This window comes from Salvelinus namaycush, chromosome 33 (assembly GCF_016432855.1).
Source record: "Salvelinus namaycush isolate Seneca chromosome 33, SaNama_1.0, whole genome shotgun sequence".
In the NCBI taxonomy this organism is placed as follows: domain Eukaryota; kingdom Metazoa; phylum Chordata; class Actinopteri; order Salmoniformes; family Salmonidae; genus Salvelinus; species Salvelinus namaycush.
Genome location: NC_052339.1, coordinates 13,410,920 through 13,424,597, shown reverse-complemented (window position 1 = coordinate 13,424,597; position 13,678 = coordinate 13,410,920). Strand labels below are relative to the sequence as shown.

The following is a 13,678-nucleotide window of genomic DNA, read 5'->3' as shown; positions in this document are numbered from 1 at the left end:
AGTGTGTTACAGTTCATATAAGGAAATCAGTCAATTGAAATTTGGGCTCCGGAGTGGTGCATCTCAGTGCTAGAGGCATCACTACAGACCCTAGTTCGATTCCAGGCTGTATTACAACCGGCCGTGATTGGGAGTCCCATATGGCGGCACACAATTGGCCCAGCGTCGCCCGGGTTAGGGTTTGGTCGGGGTAGTCATTGTAAATGAGAATTTGTTCTTAACTGACTTGCCTAGTTAAATAAATGTTAAAGTTAAAATAAATAAATTAAGACCTAATCTATGGATTTCACATGGATGGGCTTGGGGGGCATAGGCCCACCCACTTGGGAGCCAGGCCCAGCCAATCAGAATGAGTTATTCCCCACAAAAGGGCTTTATTACAGACATAAATACCCTCTCAGTTTCATCAGCTGGCTGGTCTCAGATGATCCCACAAGCGAAGTAGCTGGATGTGGAGGTCCTGGGCTGGCGTGGTTACATGTGGTTTGCGGTTGTGAGGCCGGTTGGTAGTACTGCCAAATTCTCCAAAATGACATTGTAGGTGGCTTTTGGTAGAGAAATTAACATTCAATTCTCTGGCAACAGCTTTGGTAGACGTTCCTGCAGTCAGCATGCCAATTGCACACTCCCTCAAAACTTCAGACATCTGTGGCATTGTGTTGTGTGACAAAACTACATATTATAATGGCACTTTATTGCCCCCCAGCACAAGGTGTACCTGTGTAATGATCATGCTGTTTAATCACCTTCTTGAAATGCCACACCTCTCAGGTGGATGGATTATCTTGGCAAAGGAGAACTGCTCACTAACATGGATGTAAACAAATTTGTGCCCAACATTTTTGAGAAATAAGCTTTTTGTGAGTATGGAACATTTTTGGGACCTTTTACTTCAGCTCTTGAAGCATGGGACCAACACTTTACATGTTGCGTTTAGATTTTTGTTCAGAATACATGACGTGTCCATAATAAAATGCCCAGCGATGACACACGGCTCCAACTACTACTAACTATCACATGGAATTCTGAAAGAGACTTGGGAAGTTTCGATTCATGGTGAGTCACCACAGTACTCGTGGTCACCAGCGCCGGGAGAGAGACGCCAGTCACGCCACCCTCCCAGCACTGTGCTGTGTATGATTGCCGCGATGCAGGCAGGCTATTCGTCCAAGGAATAGGATCGTAGTAGGAACACTTTAGAGAACAGGTGGTCGGTAAAACGTTAACGTTTAGACGGTATGAAGAGACGATGAAGATTATTGCTGTCTGCTTGTTTGGAATACAATCTTTTTGACACCAAAGGAAATTCATAATTGGAACATCTACAAAGTAGTAAGGAATACACCTCAACGGAAGTACATCGGGATTCGGGAACTAATATGAAAGTGACAGTGTGTTTTGGGAGGACCAGGGTGGTGGTTCCTTGTGGCAATGGAACTATTAAAGTCCACAGTCTTATCGAGCAAGCCGCCATGAGATATAAAAAGGCTATTGCGAAGGTAGGAAGTGTTTTATGAATTTTTGCAATGGGTGTTTTTGTTCTTCTGCGGTAACATTGTAGTACGGCTGGTGCAGTTTACTCAATATGGCGATTTTCTTAGAGAAAGATGGGGAAGGGGAATACAGAAAATCATTATTGGTTGAATGATTGATTGATCGACATGATTGACGTGGAGTGGCGCTAACAACAGGACGATGCACAAAGTTGCCCTAGCCTATCCCATAGATAGCAAATCCTAAAATGTGAACATTGTATCAACTGTGCCAACAATGTTACAACAACATTAGGTGCAAAAGATAAATATGATGTCAAACTTATATAAGCGAGTCCTCACGTCTAAACTGGCGGTAGCCTAAAAAGTGTAGGCTATAACAATGCTATTGCATTCGTCCACAGATGTTATGGCAACGACGCTAGAGCAGTGTTGTGGTACAATCACAAGAAGCTCGAGTGTGTATGTGTTTGTGCGTGCTTTGGACTGATGAACATATCGGACGGTGAATGTGATTGACAACTATCAATCAAGGTGTCATTTCGCGCCACAACGCAAAGTTCTCACCGGTCTAGAATCCCGAATTCAGGCTTCCTGGATTGCGCAGGCAGGGCCTGGAGCGGAGGTGGGAGGTGTTTGTACGGGACGATTATTCTGGATTCCTCTGGAACTGGTCTAATTAAACGCACTCATATTGCAATATTTATTCATAACCTACCCAACTATTGACGTGCTTATTTATCAAAGGCCTGTCAATTATAGTCTAGAATGTAATGTTATCGTATTCATGAATAGCCCTAGGCTACCAAATGTTAATCAACTACACTCTAACTTACATTTACTCAAGAGTTTGCCACATTATTTACTAATGTTTAAAACATTAATCACTTACGTTTATGTTCATACATACATGGTCTAGACTAGTGTATACTTTTTGAACTTCATAGTCCATGGTGCACATATTGCCCAGACTGATCCATCTTCCCACATGCCATTTAGCAAGAACACTTCCATTAGTAATGTAATCAGAAAGGGATCCTTCACAAATTTCGAAATTTGTTTCCCTTATTTCCTTAATTTAAGTAGCCTATCACCACTAAGCATATGTTAGTAATACTCTTAAAAGGCTTCTTGTTTTAAGTGTCAGTATGCCAGGCTTTTAGCCCAGGGCTGAATAGGGCCTGATTGCATTTCCTTTTGTGGCACTTTAATGGTCAGGTTTAGGCTCATTAAATTACTACTGAATTAATTCAAATTTGTTACTGTTGCTATGGCCGGTGCCAACATTGACTGGCCCCTGAACAATGTGTGACAACATTACTATTGGAGTCACATCACTGGGACCTTTTTATTTAACAGAGCTCTGTCTAAATACTTTGGTGAACCAAAGCTGGTATTGCAAAGATATTTCTTTACAGGGAGCTGTTTTTGCATGGAAAATTGTTCAACATTTTCCCTCTACCAGAGAGAGAGAGAGAGGACATGACTGGAAAGGCTATGAGAAGGTATGAGAAGGGTGCGTTTTACGGTGAGGACAGGAATGAGGTTGGGGAGTGCTTAAGATTGAATTATGTTTTAAAATGTTTTAGTTTTGTTATTGAATTGCTTGTCAAAGAGAGTTGAGTTTATTTTATTTTTACAGGGACAGTGCACATTAATCAACGTTTCAGTAAAAGTGCCGGTTTTAGCCAGCTGGCTAATTTTCAACCGCAGTCCCTGGGCAGGTTATAAGAGAAAGGAAAACTGTTTCAAAATGGTCCCTCAGCCAAATTTCCTGGCTTCTAACTGAGAGGTTAACTCTAGATTGAACCAGTTTGTCCACACTATTCAATTTTATGAAGCCCATGTCTCTTAAATTCCAACTTTTTACACAAATATACATTTTGCATTTCAAGTGCTGTCGCTTCAGGCACCATACACTCTTGGTAGGCTACCTACCTCACATCTTGACACCTCATTATACACAGAAGGGCACTTTCTGTTCAGCACATGCTGTGCAGTGCGAAGTCAAACAATGACTTTGGTCATATAAATACGAACTTCTCCCTCCCTTCTCCACTGACTTGTAACACAAACGCTAACACACTCCCCTGGTCGGACATGGTTGCTCCTTTTCCATGGTTCAGCAGAATGAAGGCGACTGCTCCATTGATCCAGCAAGTGTAGGTTTTCCCTTTGGTGTTCCACTTTGCCCTCTGTCCTCTATCAACGCTAGACTATTTTAAGGTAGCCTGGTCTGCAGCTAGCCTTGGGTACCATTGTTTTTAGATAACATTCCACTCCTTGCCTCTCCTGTCATTTGCCAAAGATCTGTATACAATTTTTTGGGAAATGACAGGAGGGGCAAGGATTGGACTGTTAGCTAAAAAGGCTGTTATCCAGATGAGTCTGCCAGGGCTTAACACAATGGAGCCTGAGCTTTGGCACTATGCCCATTGAAGCTCTGAAGAGACACACTTCACACAAATTGTGAAGGGACACAGGCACACACACATGATAACACACACACTCTACACACACACACACACACATCCATTTATTGTTATTTTCCTGTATTATTGATTTTGTATTGTAGATACCCCAAACTTTTGAACGGTAGTGTAACATAGAAATGTCCTTGTGCTTTTCTTTCAATTAACATTTTTTTTGTCCATTAAAATAACATCAAATTGATCAGAAATACAGTGTAGACATTGTTAATGTTGTAAATGACTATTGTAGCTGGAAACGTCTTTTTAATTTTTTTTAATGGAATATCTACATAGGTGTACAGAGGCCCATTATCAGCAACCATCACTCCTGTGTTCCAATGGCACGCTGTGTTAGCTAATCCAAGTTGATCATTTTAAAAGGCTAGTTGATCAGTAGAAAACCCTTTTGCAATTATGTTAGCACAGTTGAAAACTCTTGTGCTTTTTAAAGAAGCAATAAAACTGGCCTTCTTTAGACTAGTTGAGTATCTGAAGCATCAGCATTTGTGGGTTCGATTACAGGCTCAAAATGGCCAGAAACAAAGAACTTTCTTCTGAATCTCATTAGTCTATTCTTGTTCTGAGAAATGAAGGCTCTTCCATGTGAGAAATTGCCAAGGAACTGAAGATCTCGTACAACGCTGTGTCTTACTCCTTTCACAGTACAGCACAAACTCTCTAACCAGAATAGAAAGAGGAGTGGGAGGCCCCGGTGCACAACTGTGCAAGAGGACAAATACATTAGTGTCTAGTTTGAGAAACAGATGCCTCACAAGTCCTCTAATGGCAGCTTCATTAAATAGTACCTGCAAAACACCAGTCTCAACGTCAACAGTGAAGAGGTGACTCCGGAATGCTGGCCTTCTAGGCAGAGTTGCAAAGAAAAAGCCATATCTCAGACTGGCCAATAAAAATAAAAGATTAAGATGGGCAAAATAACACAGACACTGGACAGAGAAACTCTGCCTAGAAGGCCAGCATCCTGGAGTCACCTTTCACTGTTGACGTTGAGACTGGTGTTTTGCGGGTACTACTACCTCTTGCTCAGTTGTACACCGGGGCCTCCCACTCTTTCTATTCTGGTTAGAGACAGTTTGCGCTGTTCTGTCCAGGGAGTAGTACACAGCGTTGTACGAGATCTTCAGCCTTCATTTCTCAGAACAAGAATAGACTGATGCTCCAGATACTCAACTAGTCTAAAGGAGGCCAGTTTTATTGCTTCTTCAATCAGAACAACAGTTTTCAGCTGTGCTAACATAATTGCAAAAGGGTTTTCTAATTAATGATCAATTAGCCTTATAAAATGATAAACTTGGATTAGCTAACACAACGTGCCATTGGAATACAGGAGTGATGGTTGCTGATAACGGGCCTCTTTACGCCTATGTAGATATTCCATTAAAAATCAGCCGTTTCCAGCTACAATAGTCATTTACAACATGAACAATGTCTACACTGTATTTCTGATCAATTTGATGTTATTTTAATGGACAAAACATGTTCTTTTCTTTCAAAAACAAGAACATGTCTAAGTGACCCCAAACTTTTGAACGGTAGTATATGTTATGGTAGAGTGGTAATAATGTGTTTTATTGTATGTAAATGTGATTGGACCCCAGGAAGGGTAGCTGCTGCCTTGGCAACAGCTAATGGGGATCTGGAATAAATACAAAACTGAAGAGGCCCCACAGGTTTTCTGAGCAAAATTATTATAAAAAAAGTAAATAATAATTGGACATAAAACTGTAAAAACACCAGCAAACCAGCTCCAAGTGATTTTAATTTAGGGAATCTGTTCCAAAGTATTCCCATGCAGAATAGATATATAACAGGTTTAAAATGATGTTTTAGTCAAATTTTATATCTGTTTGGGCTTCTTGCGGTCAATTTGCAGTCTACAAATTATTTGTAAGTATGTTCCGGCACCCCGGCCATCCGCTCAAGAAAAAATCGGCCAGCGGCTGAACTATTTGATGATCCCTGCTCTACTACCTCTCATTGGTTATGGGAAATTCAAGTTTATCTGTTTCTTATGATGTTTTTTTAAAAGTGATTAAAAACACAATTCTGAACCTGTCCTGGTTGTGCTGGTTATGTGATATGCCTTTTAACAGTGTGACGAGTGTGAAGGAAGCTGCTGCTCTGCATGTGTGGTGTATCGGGTTGGATACTGTGTGTTACAGACATTTCTGTGCAAAAAGATACATGTTTTATTCTATGCTGCCCATTCTGAATAACATTAAGAGTCAGACTGACTGATGGGTATCAGGCATGCAGATGCTCTCTCCTCCTGAGCCCCAGCCTGATTGCGCCTATCAGTGGTGAACCCAATCAAACCGAGTCAGTCTCTTGCTGTGTGTTATCGTCACAGCAGGAGGAGAAGAGCCAGGCAGGCTGCTTTAGTAGGAACCAACCTCTTGGCTTCCCTATTCTCAGTGGTACAGTACCACTTGGCTGTGTGAATTACCTACTCAAGGACTCTTAACCTCAGCCAATGAATGCAGAGTCATGAAGCATTGGCTTTTAATTGATGCTGTTCTTGGCTTTCAAGAAGCACTTGGCTTCAGTGTAGGAGTTGAGATATATCACTTTTTACTGTTGTGGTGGATGGAGTCTGCGCAGTGAGTAAGTCATGAATCTATTGATTCTCAGGAAAGGCTTTTTTTGTTGGAAAATAGTTGATTGAATGTGTCGCAACAAATGTGAAAATGTGAGGTTTTTTAATTTTTTTAAATTTGTTTTGAAAATGCTCTGGCAAGGAAACATCACATGTGGTGGGCCTATTTTATAAATGCAGTATGTCGTGAACTGTGGAGAATCACCAACCTGTTTGACTCGTTTGCAGTGTTGCCATACAATTCATGCCCTTTTTCATGAAATTACATAATTACCCTTATGATGTGGAGTCGGGACTTGTTAGGACAGGAGTAGCTGAAATGTTGACGTGAGAACATTTGTTTGGTGGACAACACTATGATGCTACATATTCACCCAGGGCTCCAGTGCTGTCGTGTGAAGTGACATGTGGCTCAGTGCCTGGCCCGAAGACAGTTGAGAAGAGACACATTAAAAGGCGCTCTGTTTGTTTCTTTCATCTTCAAATCAGCTTGTGTGTGTGTGTGTGACAGACACCCACACATCATCCTTTTATTTTTTTACACCTCATGATAATGGTGACTAAGCTTTCTGTGGTAAGCATGGATACAGGCACGTAAATAAATAGAGGACCATTATAACACGTGGTGGAATCGTTTGGGGAGGTCACAGGTTTTAGGTTAACAAGGCTCTTGTTGGTCAGGAGTTCATATTCGATGTGGACGTTTAGACAGTGGTTGGAATCTTTTGTACCCCTAATGCCCCGTGTCTTTACATGTGTTATTGCAGTGCATCGTTAAGGAAGCAAGGACAGTGTTTCTGTGCGGCAATACATGGCATTTTAATTCTGTGGGGCTACACTTGTTCTATTCCACCTGCCCCTCATAACACTGTCACCGTATGTCTCCTTACGACCCTACTCAGAATTCTCCCTTTGTCTCCTAGACCAACATGTCTCACATCCTATTCTGGATGAATGAGCTCTGTCATCTCTGCCTCCTCACCCCTCCCAGAGGCAGCCAATGACCCTTTACCTCTAGAGCCCAGCCAGACTGGCTCCTGGATGTCCTTAGACCCGATGCAACTTGAGTGGACTGAAATATCTAGGCTTTCCATGACTGAAAACAACAGGGAGGCAAAGGGAAGCATTCATGATCTATGTACTGTAGCAATCCTGTGGATAACAGAGTTGGGGTTTCAAATCAGGAAGTAAATTGTACAGGGTTGAGGTCTATTCCATTTCAATTCAGGACATTAAACGAATGACCCATGAGGAACATTTGAGTTGGAATTTAAGTTTACTTCCTGAATTGAAATGGAATTGATCCCATCCCTGTACTGTATTGTACTTCCCATTTGATATTCCAGTCAGGATGTACACGTGGGAATGCTGTGCTGTAATCCTTGGCTGTTCTCAGCCAGTGAATGGAATTAGAAGAGAGTCAGCTGCCTGTGAAACACCACTAGAAAAACTGGGATGAGCCAGTGGAATGTATGTCAGTGCTCTGCTCATTGACTCTGGTTCATCACCTCATTACATAAGACCGAAGCACTTGAGTTATGTCAGAGCTGTTACAACTCACAAATGGGGACATTATGGTAATGATATAGCTAATTAATTAGCTGTTATGTCCTTATATCACTGGAACCACCATGAATATGCCCCCATAGTATGATGACATGTTTCCTCACTGATACAACGGTGGTCAAGAAGAATGAATCTGAGTCCCAAATTGCACCCTATTCCCTATATAATGCGCTACTTTTAAACAGGGCCCATAGTGTAATGCACTATGCAGGGCACGTTATACTGTAGGTAATACGGTGCAATTTAGGACACTTTCATAGGCCTTGTTCATTTTCACTACATGATCAGGGACAGGGGGCTAGTTAAAGGATGAACCTAACAACCTCTTATCCCCTGCTGGTACCCGGTGCTCTTTCCACCTGGTTAAGTAAGCTCTTCACTCTCCTGTCCTTCCGTGTTAGTTCCTTTCAGGGGAATAGCATCATGTCTTAGTCTCCAACACAGTCCTCGCTGCTGCAGAAATCATGAGCTGAGCTACCCAGCTAGAAAGGATGTGCACTGCAGACCCGTGGTGAGACGTGAGCTAAAACTTTAATGCGATCCAATTTGCTTAGTAGTCAGTGTTTAGTTTGGGTCAAACATCATTCAAGGTAATTTTCCTCTCTGAGAACTAGTGCTGGAACATGCAGAGGCTACAGGCAGCATCTACTTTGTGAAATGATAGGCGTGAAACAGTTACAAAAACAGAATGTCGTGTTCAAACAAGACCATTTTAAAACCGATTGAGCAGTACAGTGTGTAAAAAATCTAGTCAAATGTTATTTGTCACATGCGCAAAATGTAACAGGTATAGACTGTGAAATGCTTATTTACAAGCCCTTAACCAACAATGCAGTTTTAAGAAAGTATTTACTAAAATAAACTGAAGTATAAAATGTATATAAAAAAAAATAAGAAAAATAACAAATAATTAAAGAGCAACAATAAAATAACAGTAGCGAGGCTATATACAAGGGGTACCGGTAGAGAGTCAATGTGCGGGGGCACCTGTTAGTCGAGGTAATTGAGGTAATATGTACATGTAGGTAAAGTGACTATGCATGGATAATAAACAGAGTAGTAGCAGCAGCGTAAAAATGGGGGGTGGGGTGTAGAAAATGCAAATAGTCCGGGTAGCCATTTGATTAGCTGTTCAGATGTCTTATGGCTTGGGGGTAGAGGCTGTTAAGAAGCCTTTTGGACCTAGACTTGGCGCTCTGGTACCGCTTGCTTAGCGGTAGCAGAGAGAACAGTCTATGACTAGGGTGGCTGGTCTTTCGCATTATTTTGGGCCTTCCTCTGACACCACCTGGTATAGAGGTCCTGGATGGCAGGAAGCTTGGCCCCAGTGAAGTACTGGGCCATACGCACTACCCTCTGTAGTATCTTGCGGTCGGAAGCCGAGCAGTTGCCATACCAGGTGGTGATCAACCAGTCAGGATGCTCTCGATGGTGTAGCTGTAAAAAAAAATTGAGGATCTGAGGACCCATGCCAAATCTTTTCGGTCTCCAGAGGTCGAATAGGCTTTGTCGTGCCCTCTTCACGACTGCCTTGGTGTGTTTGGACCATGATAGTTTGGTGATGTGGACACCAAGGAACTTGAAGCTCTCAACCTGCTCCACCCTACAATTATACTCCAGTACAGAAAAAGGAGACGCTGTGCTGTACAGTGCACATACAGAATTCTCCAAAATGTGAATTCATAAAGCAGTGAATTCCAAATAAACACAGTTCAAGTAGATTTCCTATTCAAACAGAATGATGTTTGTGTCCTTCCTGGGTCTGTAAGTGACACATGGTGGAAGTTATTCATCTGTGGGTCTATATGGTTCAGTATGGGGATCAGAGAGTCATGTAGGCATTATAAAGGCACCAGCTGTGGTCTGGCCTTATCTAGTCCCTAACACTTGACTCTACAGCCCGGGGTCACTCTAGGGTCATGAACCTGATTACTTTTTAGCCCTATTCTTTGGTTCACACACACATTTTGACCACCACATAGTATGATCAATAGCATAGTATGGTCAGTTAAGACGCAGTCACACCAATAGCGTTTGCCAGCCGAGAGTACTTGGCAATTTGCAACCCGAGTGCGAACCGATTTTACATCCATCAGTGGGTGGTCCCTAAAACACAGCGCGCTGGATGATCATCAGACCAACAGCAGATCAACGTTTGGTGCGATGTGAGTGTGGTCTTTTAGGTCATGCAGAGTTTGAATATTTCTAAAGACAAACTTTGTTTCTCTTCATTTACATGTCCTCATTAATCATGGATTTTCTCATGAGTGGTCAGTCAGTCAGCAAGACTATAGATCTGCTAAGTTTCGATTGTAATGGTGTGTATGGTAATATGTACTAACGCTGAATACTGTACATGATAGTTAGCCTTAAAGGTCCAATGCAGATGTTTTTATCTCTATATCAAATCATTTCTGGGTAAGAATGAAGTACCTTACTGTGATAAATTAAAATGGTCAAAAATAAACTAAAATAGCTTCTTAGAAAATAGCAATTTCTCAAGGAAGAATTTAGCTCGGACTCTCTGAGTGTGGTCTGAGTGGGGATGGGAAACCTAAAACTTGCTGTTATTGGCAGAGAGGTTTGGAACTACCAGACAGGTCAAAACTCCATCCCACCAAAACAGCCTGAAATTTCATGCAGTCTTTTCAAACAGCTTTTAGACTAAACGGGAATTTCACAGTATTATTCCATCCTCCATAGTGTCTAAATATATATAAAACACAGAAAAATCATTTTTTTTACTGTACAGGGCCTTTAAAGATTGCCCTTTAAACATAGGGGCAATCAGCTCAGAAAGGCCTACACTGGGCTTATTTCATTTTGGGATCTCAATGGTATCTTGTTTGTCACATAATCAAACAGTCCTATTAAAAGGATTGGTATTGATTTGCTGTCATTTCTCTCTATTTCCTGGACCCAGAATGACAAAAACAATCCCTGATGCATTGAGCCATTCAGAAACCAAGGTGGCCTTGACAGAGAGTGAGGTTCAATCTATCGTCCCTCAGTACAAAAAAAAAAAAAAAAAAAGTATGAATGTATGTACTTGTAAGTCGCTCTGGATAAGAGCGTCTGCTAAATGACTTAAATGTCCCTCTGTTTGAGCCAGTCTCTAAATATGTTGTATTAAGGATAGTGTGGCTCCAGGAAAGCCTACACAGAGTGACATGCCAAACAAGAACTCTGGAAAGCAATTTTTCTATCCCACCCATGGCCTTGCATGAAGGAATCCTGATTCTTGTTGTTGTGTTAGCTGATGGGCTGAGACAGGCACGGGAAATCATTACCTTGGACTGTTGAGGATCGCAGTAGCTATGAATGCAGCACACACACACACAGCTAAAGGGAAGGTTACACTTTCCTTACGGTTTTGCATATGTAAATGTACTTTTTAAATGTACTGATATTTCACATGAAGTCATGTGTTTTTGGAACACTTCACGTCATGATATTTCACATTAAGTTTCACATGATCACAACCTTTCACACATGGATTAAAATGTTCAAATAGTAATATTTTTTATTTATTTGATTTGACAGGTGATACACTGCAAATGTAAATGAGTCATTAGCATACACACAACAGTGCTTTTAACAGTCTTTTGTACATATATATTTGACACACAATTACACTGTGTATGTTTATTTTAACCTTTACTCAACTAGACAAGTCCGTTAATACAAATTCTTATTTACCATGACGGCCTACCCCAGCTCTAACGACACTGGGCCAATTGTGCACTGCCCTATGGGACTCCCAATCACAGCTGGTTGTGATACAGCCTGGAATCAAACCAGGGTCTGTAGTGACACCTCTAGCACTGAGATGCCGTGCCTTAAACCACTGCACCACTCGGGAACCCCTAAATACAGTAATTCTTATTCAACATGTCGTCACCTTGGATTTGAACTCTCAGCCTCTTGGTTCACGGCATTCTGATCTTCCTGCTATGCCACTACAGTATGTCTGTTAAAGACTGATTTCACATGTATTCCTAGTCTACACGTTGTACTTAAGTAAATTAAATCTGCTTTGTTAAAAATACGCACAAAAAAAGATTTTATATATATATATCATAGTGATACCTCCAATTGCTGAAATAAGTAAATGAAATCAATAGTGAGCGGGGATGAGCGTGTTTTTCCTTGCTTCCGGCTAACTACTTCCTGTTTTTAGCCATTGGTTGCCTGTATTTAGCAGCTATTAGCTTGACATTTCTCTCTGGTCATTCTCCTATCTGTATTGTGTGTCTATACAGTGCCTTCAGAAAGTATTCATACCTTGGCTTATTCCACATTTTGTTGTGTTACAGCCTGAATTCAAAATGGATTCAATATCATTTTTTCCTCACCCATCTACACATAATACCCCATAATGACAAAGTGAAAACATTTTTGCAAATGTATTGAAAATGAAATACGGAAATATCTAATTTACATAAGTATTCACACCCCTTTGGTATGACAGTCGAAATTGAGCTCAGGTGCATCCATTTCCTTTGATCATCCTTGAGATGTCACTACAACTTGATTGGAGTCAATTGTTTGGACATGATTTAGAAAGAAACACACCTGTCTACTGTATACGTATACAGTGCATTCAGAAAGTATTCACACCCCTTGACTTTTTCAACATTTTCTATTTTCTGTTAGACACATACCCAAGACGCCTCAAAGCTGTAATCGCCAAAGGTGCTTCTACAAAGTACTGACTCGGGTGTGAATACTGATGTAAATTAGATATTTATGTATTTCATTTTCAATAAATGTGCAAACATTTCTAAAAACACGTTTTCACTTTGTCATTATGGGGTATTGTATATAGATGGGTGAGAAAACAAACCTATTTAATCAATTTTGAATTCAGGATGTAACACAAAAAAATCTGGAACAAGTCAAGGGGTATGAATTAGGGTTGAATATTTTCCCGGTGTTTTACAAATGTTCCATCCTGAGAACAAATCCCTTTTCTCCCGGGTAACCCAGTATTTCCCGTCAAAACCGGAAGTGTTATTCAAAAGTATTATAAAGCATAGAAATAGGCCTATGTCTGGATTTGATTAGAGCTTTGATCGAAAATTCAAGCCTGATGTTACCTGAGCCTGATGAGCCATACATGAAATACATTTTATGAGCCCTACATAAAATACATTTAATAAGCCCAAGCCCAAAAAAGTGCAAATGATTGTGCCGTTAACCAATACATATATGATATAGGCTAGCTGACGTGTGTATATATACCTTTCATAATATTTCCCCTAATGTTTTTTGCCAACTTCCTTCTCTCTCTATTGTTGCTTCATTCCTTCCTCGCTTTCAACAGTTAAATGAAATAAGTTTCGTTGTCCTCATCGTCATCATTCTAATGACATCCTTGAGTAATGTCGGACTCGAATTAGATGCAAAAGGATTTCACTACTCTTCACAAAGATTGAATGGTTATGGGTCTCAATAAATAACTGCTATAGCCTACCGCCATCGCGCTTTCAAACTACTTGTGAGTTCTATTGGCTGCTGTTTTTAACATT

The 13,678-nt window shown here is 40.9% G+C and overlaps 1 protein-coding gene across 2 annotated transcripts in view; it reads left to right on the top strand.

The window, feature by feature from the left end:
• Positions 1–808: 808 nt before the first annotated feature.
• Positions 809–13,678, top strand: part of LOC120028005 (partitioning defective 3 homolog) — a 577,327-nt gene continuing 564,457 nt past the window's right edge. Inside the window, exon 1 of one of the 2 annotated variants that reach the window (XM_038973116.1) lies at positions 809–1,499. In XM_038973116.1, coding sequence (XP_038829044.1) covers positions 1,380–1,499 — 120 coding nt within the window. In that variant the 5' untranslated portion in view covers positions 809–1,379. The remainder of the gene's footprint in view (positions 1,500–13,678) is intronic. The other variant, XM_038973117.1, reaches the window with a different exon arrangement.